The sequence below is a fragment of the Actinia tenebrosa genome, unplaced genomic scaffold (assembly GCF_029948245.1).
Source record: "Actinia tenebrosa isolate PJP-AT-01 unplaced genomic scaffold, QUT_ActTen_1.0 PGA_scaffold15__27_contigs__length_11533743, whole genome shotgun sequence".
Taxonomy (NCBI): Eukaryota; Metazoa; Cnidaria; class Anthozoa; order Actiniaria; family Actiniidae; genus Actinia; species Actinia tenebrosa.
Genome location: NW_028292575.1, coordinates 10,921,678 through 10,934,374, shown reverse-complemented (window position 1 = coordinate 10,934,374; position 12,697 = coordinate 10,921,678). Strand labels below are relative to the sequence as shown.

At 39.1% G+C, this 12,697-nt stretch overlaps 2 protein-coding genes across 2 annotated transcripts; both read left to right on the top strand.

Moving 5' to 3' along the window:
* The first annotated feature begins 6,372 nt into the window (after positions 1-6,372).
* On the top strand, positions 6,373-9,394 carry LOC148911085 (uncharacterized). Its single transcript, XM_089030136.1, has one exon. It carries the CDS (start codon positions 6,373-6,375, stop codon positions 9,076-9,078), a length of 2,706 nt encoding a protein of 901 aa, XP_088886262.1. The 3' UTR covers positions 9,079-9,394.
* A 343-nt stretch (positions 9,395-9,737) lies between these two features.
* Positions 9,738-12,566, top strand: LOC116290934 (uncharacterized). Its single transcript, XM_031698056.2, has 2 exons — positions 9,738-9,868; positions 10,799-12,566. Exons 1-2 carry the CDS (start codon positions 9,829-9,831, stop codon positions 12,295-12,297), a joined length of 1,539 nt encoding a protein of 512 aa, XP_031553916.1. The 5' UTR covers positions 9,738-9,828; the 3' UTR covers positions 12,298-12,566.
* Positions 12,567-12,697: the final 131 nt, after the last annotated feature.

The following is a 12,697-nucleotide window of genomic DNA, read 5'->3' as shown; positions in this document are numbered from 1 at the left end:
GCGTGATTAGTATCCTTAATATAAGTAGGTAAAGACTGAACAATAGGCAGCATGAGAGAATCTAGATAGCTAGAGATGAGTTCGGTAGGACAACTACAAGCAGAAACAATAGGACGGCCAGGGTTGTTAGCTTTGTGAATCTTAGGAAGAAAATAGACGTGAGAAGTACGAGGAGTAATAACAAAAAGGTTTTTAGCAGTGGAGGGTAAAGAGCCATCAGAAATGAAAGAGTTAACAGTGTCTTTAACTAATTTTTGATTGTCAGGGGTAAGATCCTTATCCACTTCACAATAAAAATTAGTATCAGAGAGTTGACGTATAGCTTCCTGTTTATACAGGTCAGAACGCCAGACAACAACTGCACCGCCTTTGTCAGCGGGCTTAATAACAATGTCAGAACGATTGCGTAATTGACGTAAAGCCAACCACTCGTCCTTAGAAAGATTAGAATAACTGAGTTTACGGTTAAGATTGAGATTAGAAATATCACGGCGACACTTATTGACAAAAAGATCAAGAGAAGAAAATTGTCCCTCGGGAGGGACCCAGTTAGACTTACGAGGACAAAGGCGCTCAAAGACATCACGTTCACAGTTAGAGTTAGAAGAGTCGGAGAAAAAAGCTTTAAGGCGAGTACGGCGAAAAAAAGATTCAGAGTCTTTCTTGACCTGAAATTCATCAGATTTCTTAGCAAGAGGAACGAAGTTCAAACCCTTGCTAAGAACTGAAATTTCAGAATCAGAAAGAGGTAAATCTTCGGGAATGGTGACAACGGAATGACTGAAGACATTGTGATTGCTATGTTCAACATGTGTAAAAGGATCAAAACCAACAAGAGACACAAACTTATTACGCTTAGTAACAAACAAAGACTGGTACAAACGGCGGTTAAGAGTAAGAATGTGATTACGAATGGAGGAAACTAACACTGCCGGACAGACATTAGACAAGTCTCTGAGGCAAGCAGCAGTATCAAGAGTGAGGGCATCACGTTTACAGCACATACTACGAATAGTGGAACGCATGACAGAGCGAGAGAAAGTGGAACAAGCAGAAGAAACATCGGAAAAATACTGAGTAGAGTTGACACCAAAATTAGAAGCATGAAACTTAACACGAAAACCAACAGGAATGACTTTAGCATGAAGACAACGACCAATGAAATAGATATGACTAACAAAGCGTGTTTTAGCGAGAGTAAGGTTAAAGAGTTTGAGAGCGAGATTAGAGCTAATGTTAGGAAAAGGAAATAAAAAACTTACCATTTCCTTGCGGAGTTCCTTGATGATGTTCGGCATCTGAAATAGAATAAAAATGGTCGCAGTATATAGTAATAAAAAGATATAACTAGCTAAAAACTAGTGTGAGCTGCGTCGGTGTTTCTAATGAAACAGTAATGATGAAAAGGTAAATTATACACCGTGAAAAGATGAAAAAACTTACTGACGTTTCGGACGCTAGTCCTTCGTCGGAGTAAAAGAGAAAGAAGTGGTAGAAAGGAGTGTATATATGATAGAATAAGACAAAAGAAACCAATGAGAGCAAGGTAGGCAAGGAAACAAAAACAAACAATCAAAAGACAAAAGAAAAGGTTAGTTGAAAATAAAGCGTTCATTAATCCCGTTGGGACTAAGAGTGCCCAATAGGTGAATAAGCCGCATTTCTTTGGTCTTGCGACAATCATTGTTGCCGTTAAGCAAAGAAAGACCGAAAACAATGAAGTCAGAAAGAGAATGGTTAGCTAGATTAAAATGGCGGGAAACTGGTTTGGTGGGATCGTTATTGCGAATATCATAAAGATGATTGCAAATGCGATCACCAAGACGGCGGCCAGTCTCGCCCACATACAAAAGATTACAGCGGGTACATTTAATACAATATACAACATTAGAAGTGGTACAAACAAAATGGTCAGTGATTTTAACAGTTGATTTAGGACCGACAACAGAAGTGTGAGAGACTATGTGAGGACAAGTATAACAACGTTTACGAGAACAGCGAAAAGTACCAGGTTCTTTGTTAGAGGGAAGAACTCCCTTGACCAAGAAAGAACGGAGATTACGATCACGTTTATAGGAAAAGAGAGGGCGGTTGTTGAAAATAGCAGAAGTGCGAGTATCAGAGTCAAGCAGAGAAAAGTTGCGGTTAACAATGGGTTTAATGGAAATGTTAATAGGATGATACGTAAGAGTGAAAGGAATGCGGTCATTAGAGGGACGAGTGTGAGGAGTGAGAGCGGTGGTACGATCAATAGTAGAAACTTTACGAATGGCGCGATCAATAACATGAGCAGGATAATTACGCTTAAGGAAGAAGGAACGCATCTCAGAACATTTAACAGAAAAATCAAGATCATCACTACACAAACGACGAAGACGAAGAAATTGCGAGAACGGAATAGCGTTAAGAGTGTGCTTAGGATGAGAAGACGAGTAGAGTAAATAAGAATGAGAGTCAGTAGGTTTGTAATGGACACTAGTGCTAAGACGGTCGTCATTAACACTAAGCAAGATGTCAAGGAAAGTGACTGATGTTTCACTAACCTCCCACGTAAAGTCTAAGGCAGGGTGAAAAGAGTTAACAAAAGAGATGAAAGAATCTAAGTCATTACGCGAACAAGAAGTAGCACCAATACAATCATCAATATACCGTCCAAAAAACTCAGGTTTAGGTCCAGTATATTGTTGAAAAACAAGGTTTTCGATATAACCAACAAACAAATTGGCATAACTAGGGCCCATCTTAGTACCCATAGCAACACCGTTTATCTGCCGATAATACCGATCACCGAAAGAAAAACAATTAAGAGTAAGAACAAGTTCAGCTAAGCGTAACAAAGTGGGAGTGCTGGGCTCGAGGACAGGACGAAGATCGAAAAATATTCGCAATAACGATCCCACCAAACCAGTTTCCCGCCATTTTAATCTAGCTAACCATTCTCTTTCTGACTTCATTGTTTTCGGTCTTTCTTTGCTTAACGGCAACAATGATTGTCGCAAGACCAAAGAAATGCGGCTTATTCACCTATTGGGCACTCTTAGTCCCAACGGGATTAATGAACGCTTTATTTTCAACTAACCTTTTCTTTTGTCTTTTGATTGTTTGTTTTTGTTTCCTTGCCTACCTTGCTCTCATTGGTTTCTTTTGTCTTATTCTATCATATATACACTCCTTTCTACCACTTCTTTCTCTTTTACTCCGACGAAGGACTAGCGTCCGAAACGTCAGTAAGTTTTTTCATCTTTTCACGGTGTATAATTTACCTTTTCATCATTACTGTTTCATTAGAAACACCGACGCAGCTCACACTAGTTTTTAGCTAGTTATATCTTTTTATTACTATATACTGCGACCATTTTTATTCTATTTCAGATGCCGAACATCATCAAGGAACTCCGCAAGGAAATGGTAAGTTTTTTATTTCCTTTTCCTAACATTAGCTCTAATCTCGCTCTCAAACTCTTTAACCTTACTCTCGCTAAAACACGCTTTGTTAGTCATATCTATTTCATTGGTCGTTGTCTTCATGCTAAAGTCATTCCTGTTGGTTTTCGTGTTAAGTTTCTTGCTTCTAATTTTGGTGTCAACTCTACTCAGTATTTTTCCGATGTTTCTTCTGCTTGTTCCACTTTCTCTCGCTCTGTCATGCGTTCCACTATTCGTAGTATGTGCTGTAAACGTGATGCCCTCACTCTTGATACTGCTGCTTGCCTCAGAGACTTGTCTAATGTCTGTCCGGCAGTGTTAGTTTCCTCCATTCGTAATCACATTCTTACTCTTAACCGCCGTTTGTACCAGTCTTTGTTTGTTACTAAGCGTAATAAGTTTGTGTCTCTTGTTGGTTTTGATCCTTTTACACATGTTGAACATAGCAATCACAATGTCTTCAGTCATTCCGTTGTCACCATTCCCGAAGATTTACCTCTTTCTGATTCTGAAATTTCAGTTCTTAGCAAGGGTTTGAACTTCGTTCCTCTTGCTAAGAAATCTGATGAATTTCAGGTCAAGAAAGACTCTGAATCTTTTTTTCGCCGTACTCGCCTTAAAGCTTTTTTCTCCGACTCTTCTAACTCTAACTGTGAACGTGATGTCTTTGAGCGCCTTTGTCCTCGTAAGTCTAACTGGGTCCCTCCCGAGGGACAATTTTCTTCTCTTGATCTTTTTGTCAATAAGTGTCGCCGTGATATTTCTAATCTCAATCTTAACCGTAAACTCAGTTATTCTAATCTTTCTAAGGACGAGTGGTTGGCTTTACGTCAATTACGCAATCGTTCTGACATTGTTATTAAGCCCGCTGACAAAGGCGGTGCAGTTGTTGTCTGGCGTTCTGACCTGTATAAACAGGAAGCTATACGTCAACTCTCTGATACTAATTTTTATTGTGAAGTGGATAAGGATCTTACCCCTGACAATCAAAAATTAGTTAAAGACACTGTTAACTCTTTCATTTCTGATGGCTCTTTACCCTCCACTGCTAAAAACCTTTTTGTTATTACTCCTCGTACTTCTCACGTCTATTTTCTTCCTAAGATTCACAAAGCTAACAACCCTGGCCGTCCTATTGTTTCTGCTTGTAGTTGTCCTACCGAACTCATCTCTAGCTATCTAGATTCTCTCATGCTGCCTATTGTTCAGTCTTTACCTACTTATATTAAGGATACTAATCACGCTCTTAGTATTTTTAACGATTTTCGCTTTCCTGATAACTCTTCTAAGCTTTTGTTTACTATGGATGTCAAATCTTTGTATACTGTTATTCCTAATGATGAGGGCCTTCGTGCTCTTCAGCATTTTTTCGATCTTCGTCCTGTCCTCGAGCCCAGCACTCCCACTTTGTTACGCTTAGCTGAACTTGTTCTTACTCTTAATTGTTTTTCTTTCGGTGATCGGTATTATCGGCAGATAAACGGTGTTGCTATGGGTACTAAGATGGGCCCTAGTTATGCCAATTTGTTTGTTGGTTATATCGAAAACCTTGTTTTTCAACAATATACTGGACCTAAACCTGAGTTTTTTGGACGGTATATTGATGATTGTATTGGTGCTACTTCTTGTTCGCGTAATGACTTAGATTCTTTCATCTCTTTTGTTAACTCTTTTCACCCTGCCTTAGACTTTACGTGGGAGGTTAGTGAAACATCAGTCACTTTCCTTGACATCTTGCTTAGTGTTAATGACGACCGTCTTAGCACTAGTGTCCATTACAAACCTACTGACTCTCATTCTTATTTACTCTACTCGTCTTCTCATCCTAAGCACACTCTTAACGCTATTCCGTTCTCGCAATTTCTTCGTCTTCGTCGTTTGTGTAGTGATGATCTTGATTTTTCTGTTAAATGTTCTGAGATGCGTTCCTTCTTCCTTAAGCGTAATTATCCTGCTCATGTTATTGATCGCGCCATTCGTAAAGTTTCTACTATTGATCGTACCACCGCTCTCACTCCTCACACTCGTCCCTCTAATGACCGCATTCCTTTCACTCTTACGTATCATCCTATTAACATTTCCATTAAACCCATTGTTAACCGCAACTTTTCTCTGCTTGACTCTGATACTCGCACTTCTGCTATTTTCAACAACCGCCCTCTCTTTTCCTATAAACGTGATCGTAATCTCCGTTCTTTCTTGGTCAAGGGAGTTCTTCCCTCTAACAAAGAACCTGGTACTTTTCGCTGTTCTCGTAAACGTTGTTATACTTGTCCTCACATAGTCTCTCACACTTCTGTTGTCGGTCCTAAATCAACTGTTAAAATCACTGACCATTTTGTTTGTACCACTTCTAATGTTGTATATTGTATTAAATGTACCCGCTGTAATCTTTTGTATGTGGGCGAGACTGGCCGCCGTCTTGGTGATCGCATTTGCAATCATCTTTATGATATTCGCAATAACGATCCCACCAAACCAGTTTCCCGCCATTTTAATCTAGCTAACCATTCTCTTTCTGACTTCATTGTTTTCGGTCTTTCTTTGCTTAACGGCAACAATGATTGTCGCAAGACCAAAGAAATGCGGCTTATTCACCTATTGGGCACTCTTAGTCCCAACGGGATTAATGAACGCTTTATTTTCAACTAACCTTTTCTTTTGTCTTTTGATTGTTTGTTTTTGTTTCCTTGCCTACCTTGCTCTCATTGGTTTCTTTTGTCTTATTCTATCATATATACACTCCTTTCTACCACTTCTTTCTCTTTTACTCCGACGAAGGACTAGCGTCCGAAACGTCAGTAAGTTTTTTCATCTTTTCACGGTGTATAATTTACCTTTTCATCATTACTGTTTCATTAGAAACACCGACGCAGCTCACACTAGTTTTTAGCTAGTTATATCTTTTTATTACTATATACTGCGACCATTTTTATTCTATTTCAGATGCCGAACATCATCAAGGAACTCCGCAAGGAAATGGTAAGTTTTTTATTTCCTTTTCCTAACATTAGCTCTAATCTCGCTCTCAAACTCTTTAACCTTACTCTCGCTAAAACACGCTTTGTTAGTCATATCTATTTCATTGGTCGTTGTCTTCATGCTAAAGTCATTCCTGTTGGTTTTCGTGTTAAGTTTCATGCTTCTAATTTTGGTGTCAACTCTACTCAGTATTTTTCCGATGTTTCTTCTGCTTGTTCCACTTTCTCTCGCTCTGTCATGCGTTCCACTATTCGTAGTATGTGCTGTAAACGTGATGCCCTCACTCTTGATACTGCTGCTTGCCTCAGAGACTTGTCTAATGTCTGTCCGGCAGTGTTAGTTTCCTCCATTCGTAATCACATTCTTACTCTTAACCGCCGTTTGTACCAGTCTTTGTTTGTTACTAAGCGTAATAAGTTTGTGTCTCTTGTTGGTTTTGATCCTTTTACACATGTTGAACATAGCAATCACAATGTCTTCAGTCATTCCGTTGTCACCATTCCCGAAGATTTACCTCTTTCTGATTCTGAAATTTCAGTTCTTAGCAAGGGTTTGAACTTCGTTCCTCTTGCTAAGAAATCTGATGAATTTCAGGTCAAGAAAGACTCTGAATCTTTTTTTCGCCGTACTCGCCTTAAAGCTTTTTTCTCCGACTCTTCTAACTCTAACTGTGAACGTGATGTCTTTGAGCGCCTTTGTCCTCGTAAGTCTAACTGGGTCCCTCCCGAGGGACAATTTTCTTCTCTTGATCTTTTTGTCAATAAGTGTCGCCGTGATATTTCTAATCTCAATCTTAACCGTAAACTCAGTTATTCTAATCTTTCTAAGGACGAGTGGTTGGCTTTACGTCAATTACGCAATCGTTCTGACATTGTTATTAAGCCCGCTGACAAAGGCGGTGCAGTTGTTGTCTGGCGTTCTGACCTGTATAAACAGGAAGCTATACGTCAACTCTCTGATACTAATTTTTATTGTGAAGTGGATAAGGATCTTACCCCTGACAATCAAAAATTAGTTAAAGACACTGTTAACTCTTTCATTTCTGATGGCTCTTTACCCTCCACTGCTAAAAACCTTTTTGTTATTACTCCTCGTACTTCTCACGTCTATTTTCTTCCTAAGATTCACAAAGCTAACAACCCTGGCCGTCCTATTGTTTCTGCTTGTAGTTGTCCTACCGAACTCATCTCTAGCTATCTAGATTCTCTCATGCTGCCTATTGTTCAGTCTTTACCTACTTATATTAAGGATACTAATCACGCTCTTAGTATTTTTAACGATTTTCGCTTTCCTGATAACTCTTCTAAGCTTTTGTTTACTATGGATGTCAAATCTTTGTATACTGTTATTCCTAATGATGAGGGCCTTCGTGCTCTTCAGCATTTTTTCGATCTTCGTCCTGTCCTCGAGCCCAGCACTCCCACTTTGTTACGCTTAGCTGAACTTGTTCTTACTCTTAATTGTTTTTCTTTCGGTGATCGGTATTATCGGCAGATAAACGGTGTTGCTATGGGTACTAAGATGGGCCCTGGTTATGCCAATTTGTTTGTTGGTTATATCGAAAACCTTGTTTTTCAACAATATACTGGACCTAAACCTGAGTTTTTTGGACGGTATATTGATGATTGTATTGGTGCTACTTCTTGTTCGCGTAATGACTTAGATTCTTTCATCTCTTTTGTTAACTCTTTTCACCCTGCCTTAGACTTTACGTGGGAGGTTAGTGAAACATCAGTCACTTTCCTTGACATCTTGCTTAGTGTTAATGACGACCGTCTTAGCACTAGTGTCCATTACAAACCTACTGACTCTCATTCTTATTTACTCTACTCGTCTTCTCATCCTAAGCACACTCTTAACGCTATTCCGTTCTCGCAATTTCTTCGTCTTCGTCGTTTGTGTAGTGATGATCTTGATTTTTCTGTTAAATGTTCTGAGATGCGTTCCTTCTTCCTTAAGCGTAATTATCCTGCTCATGTTATTGATCGCGCCATTCGTAAAGTTTCTACTATTGATCGTACCACCGCTCTCACTCCTCACACTCGTCCCTCTAATGACCGCATTCCTTTCACTCTTACGTATCATCCTATTAACATTTCCATTAAACCCATTGTTAACCGCAACTTTTCTCTGCTTGACTCTGATACTCGCACTTCTGCTATTTTCAACAACCGCCCTCTCTTTTCCTATAAACGTGATCGTAATCTCCGTTCTTTCTTGGTCAAGGGAGTTCTTCCCTCTAACAAAGAACCTGGTACTTTTCGCTGTTCTCGTAAACGTTGTTATACTTGTCCTCACATAGTCTCTCACACTTCTGTTGTCGGTCCTAAATCAACTGTTAAAATCACTGACCATTTTGTTTGTACCACTTCTAATGTTGTATATTGTATTAAATGTACCCGCTGTAATCTTTTGTATGTGGGCGAGACTGGCCGCCGTCTTGGTGATCGCATTTGCAATCATCTTTATGATATTCGCAATAACGATCCCACCAAACCAGTTTCCCGCCATTTTAATCTAGCTAACCATTCTCTTTCTGACTTCATTGTTTTCGGTCTTTCTTTGCTTAACGGCAACAATGATTGTCGCAAGACCAAAGAAATGCGGCTTATTCACCTATTGGGCACTCTTAGTCCCAACGGGATTAATGAACGCTTTATTTTCAACTAACCTTTTCTTTTGTCTTTTGATTGTTTGTTTTTGTTTCCTTGCCTACCTTGCTCTCATTGGTTTCTTTTGTCTTATTCTATCATATATACACTCCTTTCTACCACTTCTTTCTCTTTTACTCCGACGAAGGACTAGCGTCCGAAACGTCAGTAAGTTTTTTCATCTTTTCACGGTGTATAATTTACCTTTTCATCATTACTGTTTCATTAGAAACACCGACGCAGCTCACACTAGTTTTTAGCTAGTTATATCTTTTTATAGGCTATAACCAATGTGAGAGGTAAACATTTACTATTTAATACATCATTAAAAATTACGAAGGGTGAGTTTGCTGGTGATAGTGAAGGATGACTGGAAAAGGTAAAGGATGGCTAGGGATGGTAAAGGAAGACTAGGGATAGCTACGGATGGTAAGGGATAGCTAGGGATGGTAAGGGATGGCTATGTATGGTAAAGGATAGCTATGTATGGTAAAGGATTGCTAGGCATGGTAAAGGATGGTAAAGGAAGACTAGGGATAGCTAGGGATGGTAAAGGATGGCTGGGGATGGTAAGGGATGGCTAGGGATTGTAAGGGAGGGCTAGGGATGGTAAAAGATGGCTAGGGAAGGTAAAGGATGGCAAGGGATGGTAAAAGATGGTAGAGGTATATACTCCATTGTTTTTAGCCATGGAGTATATACCCTCCAGAATATTTGCAGAACTCGCCCTTGTCACGTACGTACATCAGGGACACGCACGCACAATAAAATGGATTCTTTACGATCTCTTCTTGTATTTTCTGCTGTCGGTAAGTATGTTATTAGAAATACTTGAAGCAAATTATTAGTGACGTAGGTTGTAATTATTTCGAATAACTGATTCGTTTGTATAGTAGCGGCGGCAAAGAGTTCGGTTTAACCCGACTGAATAACTCGTTCGAGTAACTTTAACCCGCTTTAAACTAACTGCTGGCGTTACACGTTGAAACATTTAGCTGAAAAGACAATATGTAGTATTACTTTACTGCGTAACTTTCTTGTCAAGAATGTTTACAGAGTGAGTCGTTTTGCTGAAACTTGTCTCGTATCCTCGCTTCATTTGTTTCACCATACGTGTATAATTTATTTATGAATATCATAGTTAATAGAGTTAATAATAATATAGATATTTATTCATTATATATCATGGCTCGCTAATGCCTGTTCAAAACAACTCTGTTTGTAACTTTCTTGTCAAGAATGTTTACAGAGACAGGGACGGCAGAGCAGTTTTTTGATTGGGGGGGCTCAATAGTGACATTGTATGGCAAGGTGGGGGGCACGTGGGGGGCCGGGCTGAGTTTAGTGAAAATGCATTAAAATTTCACAAAAAGTGGAGAAGCTAAAGCCCCCCAGCCCCCCCGGTTCCACCGTCCCTGAGAGTGAGTTGTTTTGCTGAAACTTGTCTCGTATCCTAGCTTCGTTTGTTTCACCGTACGTGTATGATTTATTCATTAATATCGTGGTTAATAGAGTTAATAATAATATAGATATTTATTCATTATATATTATGGCTCGCTGATGCCTGTTCAAATCATCTCTGTTTGCTTAAATTCCATTCCTATTAAATTTCGAAAATATCTAATCAAAAAACTGTAGAAAATATGTAATAAAAAATGTAACCAATATTGTCCTATTAAATTGTCCTCAGTCATGCATTAACTCTTATTATTCCATTTTTTTTCTTCTTTTTTTTATAGTGACTTTAAGCCAGAGTTATAAGATGTGTTTGCCTTTGTCCAAAGCAGTGGATCCAACCCTAGAATATTTCAATCTTTATGATGCTTATAACATCACCTGGATGCATGCGGCTAACAGCATGTCTAAAGTTAATGAAGCATTAGCCAGCAGCTTGAACATGGTCGAAGCAGATGTACTGATGCGTCATAATAGATCTGACACTACGCCAATTATGGCTCATCCACCAGACACCGACAGCAACCTTACTCTTGCTCAATTCTTAGAGAAAGTAACAGCCTCTAATAAGGGTATGAAGTTAGACTTCAAAAGTCTTATAGCTGTTGAACCATCACTTAAACTCCTGAAAAACATATCAGATTCAAATGCAATAAGGAATCCTGTGTGGCTTAATGCTGATATATTGGATGGTCCATGTTTTGATAAGGTTTCTCTTCCCATCAATCCAAAAACATTCATAGAACTTTGCCAACAGTACTTTCCAAACGCAGTTCTTTCCCTTGGTTGGACCACTGGAAATGAAGTAAAAGATGCTAAAAACAAATACACATGGGGTAATGTTATCGAGATGGGACAACATGTCAGTAGCATCTCTCAACCTGTCACTTTTCCAGTGCGTGCTGCTCTGATCAAAAGATCCTTACCTCAGCTTCTTTGGCTTTTGGACCTTTCCAGGAATTTGACTCTAACTGTTTGGTCAAGTGAAAGTGATGATTACGATACACGAGACCTCCTTGAACTACGATTTAAAGTTTATGACAAGAAAAATGTGTACTACGATCTTCCAGAAAAACAAGCAGAAGACTTAAAACATCACTTACGAGGGCCACAAGAAGATCCAAACAATCCTTACCATAACAATCTTGTGAAACTCAAAGGATATTCCACTGCTTCTTGTACTGATGTCCTCGTTGGTGAGACAAAAGTAATGTTTACTGGTAAAGGTGGATGGGTTTCTTCAGTAGAAGAATTGCAAGCAAAAAATCTGGAAAGTCAACATATCACGATTGGAGTTTCATTCATTTCATTGGATGGTCAGAATGCAACTCAAAATGTGACGGTCATTGTTGGAAGTAGTGGACTCTCTGGTGCAAATGCTGACCTTCCAGACAAAGAAGGACTAAAAGTGATCCTTCAAAACACTGGAGAATTCCAAGTTATTACTCCTGAAGGAAAGATTATGAAAAGTTCTGGTAGAGTACCTGATCCTAACTCCCGGTATTGGATTTCAATCTTTTATGGACAAGGCCTGAGATATGTCAATGTGGCTGTCAGTAGCGCAGCTGATATCAATGAAGAGAAAAGACTCCGATATGAAGGAGGGTTCAAGCCATCAAAAATGTTCATGGTCATTGGTGTGGGAGAGAAGAAAGGATGTGCAGTGATCCTAGATAAAGTAATCTCTGCTATTGCTCTTCCAAGTAGCTCAAGTGCTTGGATTCTACCATTCAACTTTGTTATAATAACATTGATTGCCCTTGTTTCAGGAATAGTCTCTTGAGTTTTCAAGCTCTAAGGGAAAGTTCATTTAATTTGCAGAGGGGGAGGGGGGGAGAGAGGGTGAAGGGTTCTCCTCAAGGACCTTATTTTGTTAACAGGCCCCCATTTAGGATTTAACTTAATTTCAAAGCCCCCAACTCGTGAAAATTTTCAAATTCAAATTGAGGACCCACCATGTATGCTTGACAAATTTTTAAAGTACCCTTTCATTTGCCAAAAAAATTAGGTTCGCCTCCCCCTTGCCCCCTCCAATTATTTAAATCATCCCCCCCCCCCCCCCCCCCACAACTTATTAATGAACTTTCTACAACAACAAAAAAATGCCATTTTTCATTGTCTTTATTATTTTGATTTATTTTAATTTCATTTTGATTAATTTTCGTTTTGGCTGTTGCATCTTC